Source organism: Zootoca vivipara, chromosome 2 (assembly GCF_965207765.1).
Source record: "Zootoca vivipara chromosome 2, rZooViv2.hap1.1, whole genome shotgun sequence".
Classification (NCBI taxonomy): Eukaryota; Metazoa; Chordata; class Lepidosauria; order Squamata; family Lacertidae; genus Zootoca; species Zootoca vivipara.
The window spans coordinates 104,242,417-104,256,672 of NC_142584.1; the positions used below are offsets into that span (position 1 = coordinate 104,242,417).

Here is a 14,256-nt window from a genome sequence, read left to right on the forward strand (position 1 = left end):
GGGGAGGGAAGGCTGGTCCCCTGAGCATCTGCAGCCCGTACTTTCTGTAGCAAGTAGTCACCTGTACTTTTTGGTCATGCTCAGAAATGCTTCACAGCCATGAGCTTGACCAAGAGACTTGCTAGCCGCCTCCCTTTCTTTAGAATGTCACCTTAAAGGTATAAAGCCAAGGGCATGGCGAGGACCCGAATATGACATCCAGACTACTCCCACCCCCTAGTCCTATGACGTTGTGTCCCTATGGATCCTTCAGTAACTCGTTCTCTGTGTGTATATGTTCCTGGCGCTGCAGGACTCCAGATATTTCCCCACCGGACGAGGCAGGACAATGAAGGTAAGGCCTCCTCTGTACGGCCATACATTCGGGGTAGGCACGGCGGTTGTAGATCAGCCCAAGGCACAATTTTGGACTACAGCGTTGTGGGCAAACGAGAACAGCATAGGAGGCTGCCTTATACTGGATCAGGCCATCAATTTATAGAATCATAGAGTTGGAAGAGACCACAAGGGCCATCCAGTCCAACCCCCTGCCAAGCAGGAAACACCATCAAAGCATTCCTGACAGATGACTGTCAAGCCTCCGCTTAAAGACCTCCAAAGAAGGAGACTCCAAAGAAGGAGACTCCTTGGCAGCAAATTCCACTGTCGAGCAGCTCTTATTGTCAGGAAGTTCTTCCTAATGTTTAGGTGGAATCTTCTTTCTTGTAGCTTGAATCCATTGCTCCGTGTCCACTTCTCTGGAGCAGCAGAAAATAACCTTTCACCCTCCTCTATATGACATCCTTTGATATATTTGAACATGGCTATCATATCACCCCTTAACCTTCTCTTCTCCAGGCTAAACATACCCAGCTCCCTAAGCCGTTCCTCATAAGGCATTGTTTCCAGGCCTTTGACCATTTTGGTTGCCCTCCTCTGGACACGTTCCAGCTTGTCAGTATCCTTCTTGAACTGAGGTGCCCAGAACTGGACACAGTACTCCAGGTGAGGTCTGACCATTCATCTAGCTCCATGCTGTTGGCACTGTCAGGCAACAGATGTCTGTTGGTGGGAGGCATTCCCAGTCCTACCCAGAGATGTCAGGAATTGAACAAGGGACCTTCCGCTTTCAAAACAGATGCTCTGCCACTGAGCTACAGCCCTAAAGACAGAATTCAGTACAGGGATGGAGGCTCAGTCTGCGACATGCTAATGCTCGGTCAGTTGCTTCCCCCCAACTGCCCCAATTTCTCTTTTTATATCTAAAGTTTAGGGAAGTTTTTAATGTTTGATGTTTTACCGAGTTTTAATATTCTGTTGGGAGCCCCCCAGAGTGGATGGGCGGGGTATAAATAATAAATTATATTATTATTATTATTATATTATTATTATTATTATTATTATTATTATTATTATTATTATTACCGACAGTCTTCACCACACACACCCTCCTCTGCCCCCTTCTTCTTCTTCTTCTTTGACGATCACTCGTAGCCGAGTAAGATTGTCTTCCATAAACACGATTTTAACAATGGGTCCGTAAGTGACTGTGAAGGCCAATTCTGGATCCACACGTCCTTCCACAGTGGGGACACTAGTTTCCAGGTGGGAGTTGATCATGGTGTGGATTTGCCAAGCGTGCCTTCCTCTTAGCACGTTTCTCCCTTGCATCCTGAGATTGAGTTTCTTCAAAGCCCACGACACCTTTGGTAAAGGCATAACACATTTAGAGGAATCTAGCTTCCCCCCCGCCAACTCATAATGATATTGTCTCACCCCAACAATACCAATTTCATAGGTTATCAGGATGACGGAGAACAAGGATCAACGCTGTCTCAGAGACAAGATCTGTATGGTAAATGCAAATTATTTGTTATATATGACTACAGACCTGTATATCAACCATAGGGAACCTTTGGCCCTCCAGATGTTGTTGGATGACAACTCCCATCCAGCCCTACAAGCATGGCCGGTGGCAAAGGATGATGGGAGTTGTAGTTCAGCAGCACCTGGAGGGCCAAACATCCCCACACCTCCTGTGTATCATAGTAGAGAAAGCACGTGCCCATGTGTACACCCACCATATACATGCCATGAGATGTTCTGGGAACAAGGCTTGCATGGTAAATATTAGCTGCACTGCACCCTTGCGTCCAGGACTGGCCCCATATTTAGGCAGAGTGGGTGCGGGGCATGTCTGGCACCAGATGTTCATCAGGAGAAGGGGGGCAGGCAGTGACGGATCAGAGGGCCGATCTCTGCATGCTACGCAGCCTGCCTTGCACCTTCTGCATTGGCCTGTTGTCGATAGTAGAAGAGGATATATTGATTACCGTACTTTTCCGTCTATAAGAAGCCCCCACGTATTAGATGCCCCCTATTTTCGGGGACTCAAATTTAAGAAAATGGGGGGAGATGGCACAGAGTTGCTGAGCTTTTTTGGGGGGGAATTACCCAAGGGTTGTTGAGCTTTTTTTAGGGGGGATTGCCGAAAATCGCTCACCCGCACGCATCGCAAAAGCCGCCTCCCATCTGTCCCATTGCTGGCAGAAGCTGCCAATCACCCGCCCAACTGCCAGAGTGTCAGCCAATCAACACCACCCATTGAAGCAGCACCCAATAACACGCGCAATAGCAGCGGCAGCAGCAACCAATCAAATGTCCACACTATGCACTACCCATGTATAAGACGACTCCCACTTTTTAGCATGATTCTTAAAGAAAAAAACCAAAGTCTTATACAAGGAAAAGTACGGTAAATATTATCCTACCTCACGCTAGTGAGCTGGTCGCAGAGTACATTCCCCTGTATATTTCAGGAAGCTAGTTGGTAGATTTGTTTGAATCTCTTGAGTTAAGCAATCCTGTCTGGCTTGTCCAGATTGGATTGTTCCTGGTGAATTCCCCTTTATTCCCTCTTAAAACACAACAGTGTTCTTTAAAAGTAATGATAAGAAGTTTACTTACATTCAGTTCACAGTATGATCCTGAAGGCAGGCTTTAGCTTGTGGTTACAGAAGAGAGTGTGAGTTCATCCCATATATGGGGACTGAGCCCATGTGCTGCTGGCTGAGAGCCAGCAGACAGCAAAAGCAGAATGGCTAAAAGAGAGCAACAAGAGAGTCACGAGAAGATGGCTGCATGACTAGCCCCTTTAAAGGGTCTGCCAGGGTCAAGCCCATCTACCTGGTCACATACAGGGGGAGGATGCTCCAGACAAGTGTGACAGGAAGTCCTCCTGGCTGGAGTAACATCCCCCTGTGTGTCCACTCTGGGCAAACAGGAAATGTTGTACTTGACTGCTACAGTGATGCAACTCATCCCACAGCCTGCTCTCCTCAGGTGTGGTGGAGGACTCTGTCCCATCACCTGTGCTTAGTTTCTGTAAATGGAATGAGATGGGTGGGTATGAATAATAAATAGTGATGATGATGATGATGATGATGATGATGATGATATATGTGGCATGTGGGTGGGTCGGCCAGTACACTTTATCCATCATCTGAACCAGCCCGTGTACAAAACCAGAGGCTTCAGTGTAAAGAGGACTTCCCTAAGGACTTCACAATATTTGTCAACTATGGTCCAAGAAATAAAGGTAAAGGGACCCCTGACCATTAGGTCCAGTCATGACCAACTCTGGGGTTGCGTGCTCATCTCGCTTTATTGGCCAAGGGAGCAGGTGTACAGCTTCCGGGTCATGTGGCCAGCATGACAAAGCCGCTTCTGGCAAACCAGAGCAGCACATGGAAACGCCGTTTACCTTCCCGCTGCAGCGGTTCCTATTTATCTACTTGCACTTTGACGTGCTTTCGAACTGCTAGGTTGGCAGGAGCTGGGACCAAGCAACGGGAGCTCACCCTGTCACAGGGATTCGAACCGCCAACCTTCTGATCAGCAAGCCCTAGGCTCAGTGGTTTAACCACAGTGCCACCTGGGTCCCTGGTCCAAGAAATAGAACCATCTAAAATTGTCTTGTGTGACGGCAGATCAAAATCTGCTCCAGCACTGTCTCGCTGGTTCTCTTTCTCCATGGTCATGTAAGCAGAGGAACATTGGTAAATGTGTAGCTGCAGTACCTCCACTCTGGGTTTTTACTTGGGGAGTAGAAAATGCCCGATATCTGTGGCCTTTTTCATTTGCTGCAGTTCGGCCATTTCAATCCCATGGTAGGTCCTCCTCCATTTCTCCTCTTGCCTTTTTCTGCTGGATTTGCACTGGTTCTAGAATGACTTTTCCATGTTTGTTCCTAGATTACCCGTGGGATAAATCCAGCCTGAAGTCAATACCAATGGACTTGACGCAGTTTAAGGAACTGGATGACCATGCATCAAAGGTATACTGTCTCTTACGGTGATATAGTCCACACGGAATAATAGTGCTGTAAAGAACCTTCTAGGATGCTGAGAGTTTTTTAAAAACAATAAATGTGGATTTGGAATTGGACCCTAAGGATCCATTCCAACTCTGCAATTCTATGATTCTATGATAGTACCTTCAAGTGTCCTCTTCTTACAGGAGGCAACTTCTTCTGTGCACATGGAAGTTCACAGTCGGAAACATTATGATTCAAAATCCACCCCAAGCCTGACACAAAGGGGATTTGGATTACAGTTGAATATTGTGGAAATAGCATGCCTGTGTACCCTGGAAAAAAGAAAGGTTAAACATGCTTCATCCTTCAGAATGGGACGCGGCTAGCGCTGTGGTCTAAACCACAGAGCCTTGGGCTTGCTGATCAGAAGGTTGGCGGTTCGATTCCCAGCGATGGGTGAGCTCCCGTTGCTCGGTCCCAGCTCCTGCCAACCTAGCAGTTCAAAAGCACGTCAAAGTGCAAGTAGATAAATAGGTACCACTCCGGCGGGAAGGTAAACGGTGTTTCTGTGCGCTGCTCTGGTTCACCGGAAGTGGCATAGTCATGCTGGCCACATGACCCGGAAGCTGTCTGCAGACAAATGCCGGCTCCCTCAGCCTATAGAGCGAGATAATAATAATAATAATAATAATAATAATAATAATAATAATAATATTTATACCCCACCCATCTGGCTGGGTTTCCCCAGGCACTCTGGGCAGCTTCCAACAGAAAATTAAAATACAGTAATCTATTAAACATTAAAAGCCTCCCTAAACAGGGCTGCCTTCAGATGAGCGCCGCAACCCCAGAGTCGTCTGTGACTGGACCTAATGGTCAGGGGTACCTTTACCTTTACCTTTATCCTTAAGAACAATTTTACCCAGGGATAAAATTTAACAGATCGATAGACTGATCAAGTAGAATGCATACACTTACGCAGCTAACTGTGTATTCCTGAGCAGTTTTACACAGAAGTAAGCTCCATTGAGTTCAGTAAGGCTGACTCTCTTTTTAGTGCATGTAGGATAGCAGGCACCCTAATTTTTCTTTAGACAGCAGAAATGAACTGGGTACTGCTCCTCCATGTTAACTTCTACCGATCTACAGTATTTACCTTTTGTGAAACAGGTGGATATCAGGAACAACGTGAAAAAACTGGTGAATGTCTTGCTCCAAAAAGCTCACAGTGATCTGGAGAAAGTCCGAGCCATTTGGGTGTGGACGTGCCATCATATAGGTAGGTGGGGGTGTGACCTTTCTGCCTGCGAAGCAGGAAGCGATCCCTCCAGACAATGGAACAACTCTTCTAGTGGTGTTATAGGAAAGCTCCTTTATATTGTTGTTGTTTAGTCGTTTAGTCGTGTCCGACTCTTCGTGACCCCGTGGACCATAGCACACCAGGTGCTCCTGTTTTCCACTGCCTCCTGCAGTTTGGTCAAACTCATGTTCGTAGCTTCGAGAACACTGTCCAACCATCTTTTCTTCTGTCGTCCCCTTCTCCTTGTGCCCTCCATCTTTCCCAACATCAGGGTCTTTTCCAATGATTCTTCTCTTCTCATGAGGTGGCCAAAGTATTGGAGCCTCAGCTTCACGGTCTGTCCTTCCAGTGAGCACCCAGGGCTGATTTCCTTAAGAATGGATAGGTTTGATCTTCTTGCAGTCCATGGGACTCTCAAGAGCCTCCTCCAGCACCATAATTCAAAAACATCATATATATAGCATTGGATTAAAGCAGAGCCTTTGAAGGTGATTAACTGTTGATTTGTGAATGAAATGGATACCCCTAATTGAATTGATTAGCTACTTGGCTCTTCTGCTAAAAGTTTCTGATGTAAGTGAGGTTGCTGCAGTCCATTATTCATTGTGCATTGCAGACTTTGAGGTGACTGTCCATAAATGTCTTTATTCCTCCAGAATACGATGTGGAAGGATACCATAACAAGGTGCCTTCTGAGGCAACTGATGCCCTTCAGTCGGGAAAAAGCGCTTGTGGGGGATATGCTGGCCTCTTTGAAGAAATGTGCAGGTAATTCCTATTGGGCCCGAGAGAGCTGGAGAGCCACAGGTCCCCCACCCCTGCTCTATACAGGCGACTTTCAACACATCATTATGGAGGCAAACTTGCCCCCCCCCCCCACAGCCACTGGAAATCCTGTTTGGCCCTCCCCACCATGCTTCTTTCACCAAACACTTCTTGTACCTTTTAAAACCCTTCTGTGCTGCCTTGAAAGCTTGTACAGTACTAGATTCCAGTCTCTCTCTCTCTCTTTCCAACATGCAAACCGAGATTCTCAGGCTGCCCGATTCGGCTTCTAACGACAATTTTTGTACCAGTGCAACATACAAAACTATCATGCAGGACTGGGGGATCTTGGGCCTTCCAGATGTTGTTCAGCTACAATTCCCACCAGCCTTAGCAAGCTTGGCCAACCGCCAGGAATGATGGGAGTTGTAGTTCAGCAACATCTGGAGGACCAAAGATTCCCCAAACCTGTAATATGCAGTTAAATGAGGCAGCCTGGCATTTCATAGAATCATAGAATCATAGAGTTGGAAGAGACCACAAGGGCCATCCAGTCCAACCCCCTGCCAAGCAGGAAACACCATCAAAGCATTCTTGACATATGCCTGTCAAGCCTCTGCTTAAAGACCTCCAAAGAAGGAGACTCCACCACACTCCTTGGTAGCAAATTCCACTGCCGAACAGCTCTTACTGTCAGGAAGTTCTTCCTAATGTTTAGGTGGAATCTTCTTTCTTGTAGTTTGAATCCATTGCTCCGTGTCCGCTTCTCTGGAGCAGCAGAAAACAACCTTTCTCCCTCCTCTATATGACATCCTTTTATATATTTGAACATGGCTATCATATATTTCTTCAGAGTAGTCCACAGGTGCCATTTAGCATAACTTCTCTTTCCTCCATCAAAATCCCAAATTGCACATCCTTACGGGGCAAGGTTGGGCAATATAGGAAAAAGCCTGACACGCAGGGTGATGTTTGGCTTCTCCCTGAAAAGAGAGCAAAATGAAGGATGCCCATTCTAATCCAAAAAAAGCAGCAATTGCAACCACGGTGCCTTGTTCACAATTGCGTTCCTGAATCCCTTTCTTTCCCCCTCAGTCTTGCAGGGATACAATGCAAGCGGTTGTCCGGCTTCGCCAAAGGGTTCCAATACAAACCAGGAAAAGTATTTGAGGGGAAGACTAATCATGTCTGGAATGCGGTTTATCTTGATGGAAGGTGGCATCTTTTAGACAACACCTGGGGCAGCGGCTGCGTGGATGACTCTTGTAGTAAGTTCACTTTCAGGTATGTTGTTAGGCAACAGAAAGCCCAGTCAGAGTCTGGGATACAGCAAGGGTATAGTGAACTTCCTTTGCTTTCAGATTTTTGTTTGGTTTGCTTGGACCACAGTCAGAATTGGTGATCTGATAGCCACAGGGCATCAGCATGGAGTGTTGAGGTAGTGGTAGGACAATTAATAGGTTCCAGAGCAGGGAACCCCAAACTAAGGCCCGGGGGCCAGATGCGGCCCAATCGCCTTCTAAATCCGGCCCGCGGACAGTCTGGAAATCAGCATGGTTTTACATGAGTAGAATGTGTCCTTTTATTTAAAATGCATCTCTGGGTTATTTGTGGGGCATAGGAATTGGTTCATATTTTTTTTCAAAATATAGTCTGGCCCCCCACAAGGTCTGAGGGACAGTGGACCAGCCCCCTGCTGAAAAAGTTTGCTGACCCCCGTTCTAGAGTATTACACTTATACTACATTATGGTTACCAGACGTCCCCGGATTTCATTTAATGTCCCCAGATTTATATTTTTAAGTGTTGTAGATTTATTATTAGGGAATGAATGTTGCAGGATTGGTTCAACGGCACAAGACACATCATATGGGGACTTCCGGCGAGTCAAAATGCCGGGCGCCACGGCAGCGAGCAGCTCCTGAAGCCAGCCAGAGCCAACTGCGCTACCAGGGTGGCTCCGGGCTGCTGAGACTACCGCTGCTGCCGCGAGAACCAGAGACACCCGGCGTGTCAACCCTGGAATACCCCGGAGCCGACTCAGGGAGAAGGAGGAGAGGAGAAGGAAAAGGAAAAGAGAGAAAGAGGAAGGAAAAAAAAAGAGGGGAGCCCCGACCTTGCCGCGCTGCTGCCATAGCTGCCACTTAGGAGGAGAGGTAGGAGAGCACTGGGAGGGCAAGGACACGTGGCTGAGCCCAGGCCCGACCTGAGCCTACTCCACGGCGGCTAGCGCTCCAGAGGAAGGCCACGCAACAGAGTGCCACGGTCCGGTCGGCGGGCGTCAGGACCAGAGGCAAGATGGTGGTGAAGAAGCAGGGTTGAGGAGCAAGGCAGAGGCGAAGGTCCACGGGGCATGAAGCAAGGCGAAGGCGAAGCAAGGGTCCAAGGAGCAAGGAGCAAGGCGAAGGGTCCAGGAACAAGAAGCAAGGCGAAGGTCCATGGGGCAAGAGCAAGGCGAAGGCGAAGCAAGGGTCCAGGAACAAGAAGCAAGGCGAAGGTCCACGGGGCAAGAGTAAGGCGAAGGCGAAGCAAGGTCCAAGGAGCAGGAGGCCAGATGCAACCAGGCAGGGATAGCGTTGCTGTGGCAAAGAGCTGAAGGGAAAATGCTGAGCTTTTATCCCTCCCAGCTCCTGCCACCAGGTGCAGTGAGATCTCAAGTGGCCTCACCTGGGTGACTACTCCTTGCCTCTCCAGCACAAGCTGAGGACTTCACCTGTGTGGCCACGCCTTGCTTCTCCAGCACAAGCTGAGGCATGCCCCAGTCCTGCAAAGCACTACAGGCCCCAGAGCCTGACTCCTGCCCATACTCCTGACACAGAGGAGACCACAGAAGAGAAGATATTACTTCTTCTTTTTTTAAAAAAATACCTGTTTTAATAACTTTTTTTCTCTCTTTTTTAAAAAAGTGTCCCCGGATTCTTTGAAAAAAAAAATCTGGTAACCTTATACTACATGTGTAGGATTTGGGGATCCTGTGGCAATGCCCCTCCCTCCACATGAAATAAGACACGAGACACAATGAATAAGTTTAAGTGGGCGAAAAGGCCACAACTTTATTGGTTACTAATGATGAGCGGTATTGGCTTAGGCATTGGAACCTAACCAGCTATATCCGACTGTAACCCGTGTGTTACAGTCTGGGAGAAATTAACCACCAGAAAGGAGCCCAGTGATGTACATCTACTGGGACACCTCCTGTGGCCACCGTTGGGGGGTGCCATAAGGCCCTGTCCTCTGCAGGCCCAGGACAAATCTACCGCCCCCGGAACACCTTTAACGGAGTTGCTTCTCCAATTTCTGGGCAGAGGATGACGCAATCTGCCCCCTTCTTCTTTTATGCAAATTTCCAATGCCTAACCGCAAAACCAAGTTGTGACGAATTGCTATGAGGTAGGCGAAAAAACCAGCTTGGCTAGCCCAAGTGGAAAAGGTCCTACCAGGCCCCTGGCCAACCAAGGCGACCAACCGAAGTCCATAGCAGCGTCGGCTTACCTGCCTAGCCTACAGGGTGGGTGGGCGGGTGATCCGTTCGGGTTGGGAGCCGGGGCAGGAAAGGCTGAGTTCCCGCCTCCGGCCGGTTTAAAGTTTGCAAAACCCCGCCTCCCGGCTGACCCTATTGGCCGGCCCAGGTATGACGGAGGCGGGAACTCCCACCTTGTGAGGGGTTTTGCAACACAGCAGCCTTTCTCTACCAGGTGCCCTCCAGTCATCACTAACTACCAGGTGCCCTCCAGTCATCACTAACTACCAGGTGCCCTCCCATCATCACTAACTATTGGGTGTAAGGCTTCAGGGACTCGGCTCCCCCCCCCCGCCCTTTGGCAGTAGATAAGCAAAACAAAGCGAAAGGAGTCTCTTACCAGTTACGAGATTTTAAATGGTCGCAGCGAGAGAACAAAGAATCCATTTCTAGGAATGAAGGTGCTCCCAATTAAGGATTCCACCCACTTCCTCCCTGGTCACCCACTTCACTTCTGCATCTTACAACCTGATCTCGCAACCACTGTGCTTTCTGTGCCGCCACCTTATCCACTCTCCTTGACCTTGGGCTGAGTGGATGGGCGCTTTCCAGCGAAATGGAGTCTGTTAACTCTCCCCCCCCCCAGGTCCTTTCCTCCTAGCTGTTCACCACCTTGCCTTGCCTTGTCAAATGAAGCATTATTGTCATTAAGCACACTTTAGTCAGATTTGGGTGAGAAAACAGGCTGTGGTTAATCTAAACAAGGACCTGGTTTCCAAACTGTTCACATGTGTGGCTGTGGGGGAGGGAGTTGGAACGAGGCTTGCTATGTTTCATTCCCAACATGCTAAGCTATGGTTTCTCTTGACCTCTGAACACGGCCTAGAAGTATTCCACGCTCATCTTTAGATAACTTTCTCCGTTTGACCCTGGTGCTGAGATTTCACGAAAGGCTGCACAATTGTGTTTCTTCCTTCTGCAGGTACAATGAGTTTTACTTCCTTACCCACCCTGCTCTGTTTATTAATGATCACTTCCCAGAAGACCACAGCTGGCAGCTTCTGAAACGGACATTATCACTGCAGCAATTTGAACGTAATGTGTGGTATAAGTCTGCCTTTTATTCAGTAGGGCTGACAGGGACATCCACGGCAACATCAGTCATCGAAACAGGTAAAGTCGTAGAATCAAAGAATCATAGAATCATAGAGCTGGAAGAGACCACAAGGGCCATCCAGTCCAACCCCCTGCCAAGCAGGAAACACCATCAAAGCATTTCTGACAGATGGCTGTCAAGCCTCCATTTAAGGACCTCCAAAGAAGGAGACTCCACCACACTCCTTGGCAGCAAATTCCACTGCCGAACAGCTCTTACTGTCAGGAAGTTTGTCCTAATGTTTAGGTGGAATCTTCTTGTAGCTTGAATCCATTGCTCCGTGTCCGCTTCTCTGGAGCAGCAGAAAACAACCTTTCACCCTCCTCTATATGACATCCTTTTATATATTTGAACATGGCTATCATATCACCCCTTAACCTTCTCTTCTCCAGGCTAAACATGCCCAGCTCCCTAAGCCGTTCCTCATAAGGCATCGTTTCCAGGCCTTTGACCATTTTGGTTGCCCTCCTCTGGACACGTTCCAGCTTGTCAGTATCCTTCTTGAACTGAGGTGCCCAGAACTGGACACAGTATTCCAGGTGAGGTCTGACCAGAGTGGAATACAGTGGTCAATAAGTCGATCAGAAGCACCTGTCTTGTTGCTTTTAACTGTCACAGTTACACTGACAATGAGTCTCGTGTCTTTTTCATAACACAAGACGCTACTGTGCTGTAAAACAGGGATGGGGAACCTGAGGTTGCTAGACTACAACCCCCATCATCCCTTACAATTGGTTGTGCTAGTTGGAGTCCCACAACAGCAAGAGGGCCACACAGGTTCCTCGCCCCTAATCGAGCAGAACCAGAACTCACTGGGTCTTCCAATATGTGAAGGATGCTCGAGAAATCTGTTATCATTCTCGGAATTATTAGGTACAAACGATTGTGAGGCAGCTGGATTGTCCTTGGTCTATTTTGATTATCCTTGTGCATTATATTACTCCTGGCAAACAAAGCCATTCTGTGGCCTTCGTGGAGTCGTGAGGCGAATCAAAACTAACCATCAAGATGAAACAGGAAGTAAAGCCTGAGGGGAGAAAACCTACAGGTAGTTAGTTGCTCAAGGAGGAGTCAGTGAGGAAAGAACAGATTGCCTGTTTCCCATCTACCAATCTATGAACCATCATTATTTTCAATGGGTCTACTCCATAGCTGCCAAGTCTCCCGTATTCCCCGGGAAACCCCCGTTTTTCCAGCTGTCCCCAGCCGAAAAAACGGATTTTTTTGTTTTTCCCAAGTTTATTCTGGCGCGGCGGCCATTTTGGAACTGGGCGGAGCATGCTCAGAAGCGACTTTTGACGCTGCTTTGCCCAGTTCCAAAATGGCTGCAGCGCAACTTCCGGTCCAGTCCCTTATTTCTCAGGCCGGAACTTGGCAGGTATGGTCTACTCTTATATATGGGTGTAACCCTATTTCTCACGGCAAGGTGGCAGAAAATCCATAGGGGGAAATCCATTCATGGGGTTTTAAAATAAAGATATTAACAAGTACAGAAAAACCATTACTTTTTGCCCCTTCCAACTTTTTTACTGGATTCCTGTTGCATACGAAAACATGTCGACATCAAAAACCTTTGCTTTTCTTTCACAGAAAACGGCAAGGCAACTGTTTTTATTGAGAGTCGTTCTCCGACCCTCTTCCTTTGCAAGCTCAACGGGGCAAACGAACACTGCTTCATGAACCTGCAGAGGAACGGGATGACCCTGGATGTGTATCCCCAAGAGGTGGGGACTCATAGCTTGGACATCTTCGCCAAACCTTCCAGGAGCAAGGAGGAGAACTACAGCCACGTGGTAGAATACTCCCTGGTGTGCCGATCTGTGGACAAGAGCTTCTGCTTGCCCAAAACGATCATCCAGCCTGTGGGGCCCAGCTGGCAATCGGAGGAGAAGGGGATCCTGGGAGCCTCGCCTGCCAGTCCGATCGTCCACACGGATGACGGACGCTGCGTTGTCACCTTCACTCGAAGTAGGGACCTGGATCTCTTTGCCACCCTGGACTGTGATGCCGGCAGCATGTCGGAGGACCTGCGGAGGCGTCACATCTGGACAACATGCCAAGATGCCCATGTTGAGTTGAAGATACAGCTCCCTCACGCAGGGGCCTTTGCTCTTCACATCTGGGCAAAGAAAGCATCCGACCCGGGCAACAGTCGCTGCGCCCTCAGCTACCTCCTCTCCTGCCCAAACAAGAGTGTGTTGTGGCCAGTTTTCCCACAGAGTTATACGAACTGGGAGGATGCTTTTGAGCTGGTGGCACCTGTCGCCGGGGTCCTGCCGGCCAACCGCGATGTGACATTTAAGCTCAAGCTGCCTGGAGTAGATGAGGTGTCTGTCGAATGCGGAAATTCTCGCCAATTGACTCTTAGTGAAGACGGTTTCTGGGAGGGAACATGCAGCACCTCGGATGGTCCCAGGGTGACAGTGATGATATCCAAAAATGGCAGTCACTCCTTCTGGGCCCTGCTGGAGTACAAAGTGGAAAGTCACTAGCTAGGAGAGGAGCAAATTCAACTATGTAAAAAGATCTACGCTTACCGGAAGAGAGGGAAACGGTAATCCATCATTAACCGCAGCTTGTATGTTAACCAGGTATAACTGGGAGCAATATTAGCAGTCGGATACTGGAGTATCTGATATTAAAAGACTAAGGGCTTGGGGAAGTGGTCCAAACAATAACCCTGACTAATTATAATTAAAGTAAGGGAAGGCAGACCTCTTAATAGTTGTTTTCTTTGAAGATGGAGTTTATGGTGTAACCAAAGGCAAGAAAATGCAGAACCACATACATTTTGAGAACGCTGTAAAATGGATTCATCTATATACACATACTTGATGGGCAAGCTTGTAACTTTGGCTGGTTGCTACCCCTAACAAAAAAAAAGTTCAACAGCACCTCTTTTTCTAACAAAAAAAAGAGGCCTGGTTCCATCACAATTTAAGCATAAAATATAGAGGAGGAAATGAGCAAGTAAATGGACCACATTCTGAACCAGGACTTCCTGCTCATGTTGAATGGACCACTGCAAAGTGTAATCTAAGGTGGTTATATGATGTGTGCCTATATTAATAGGGGGCCTTCACCATTAAAATAAAAACATGCTTCTTGTAACATAAGGTTTCCCATGGTTACAGGTAAGTAGCCGTGTTGGTCTGAGTCGAAGCAAAATAAAAAAATTCCTTCAGTAGCACCTTAAAGACCAACTAAGTTTTTATTTTGGTATGAGCTTTCGTGTATGCACACTTCTTCAGATACACTGGAAACGGAAGTGTCAGGCCCTTA

At 47.9% G+C, this 14,256-nt stretch overlaps 1 protein-coding gene across 1 annotated transcript; it reads left to right on the forward strand.

Moving 5' to 3' along the window:
* Nucleotides 1-1,786: 1,786 nt before the first annotated feature.
* Nucleotides 1,787-13,484, forward strand: LOC118080078 (kyphoscoliosis peptidase-like). Its single transcript, XM_088662461.1, has 7 exons — nt 1,787-1,829; nt 4,233-4,315; nt 5,465-5,573; nt 6,251-6,362; nt 7,455-7,643; nt 10,801-10,991; nt 12,463-13,484. The coding sequence occupies exons 1-7, from the start codon at nt 1,787-1,789 to the stop codon at nt 13,464-13,466; spliced, it is 1,731 nt and encodes a 576-aa protein (XP_088518587.1). The 3' UTR covers nt 13,467-13,484.
* Nucleotides 13,485-14,256: the final 772 nt, after the last annotated feature.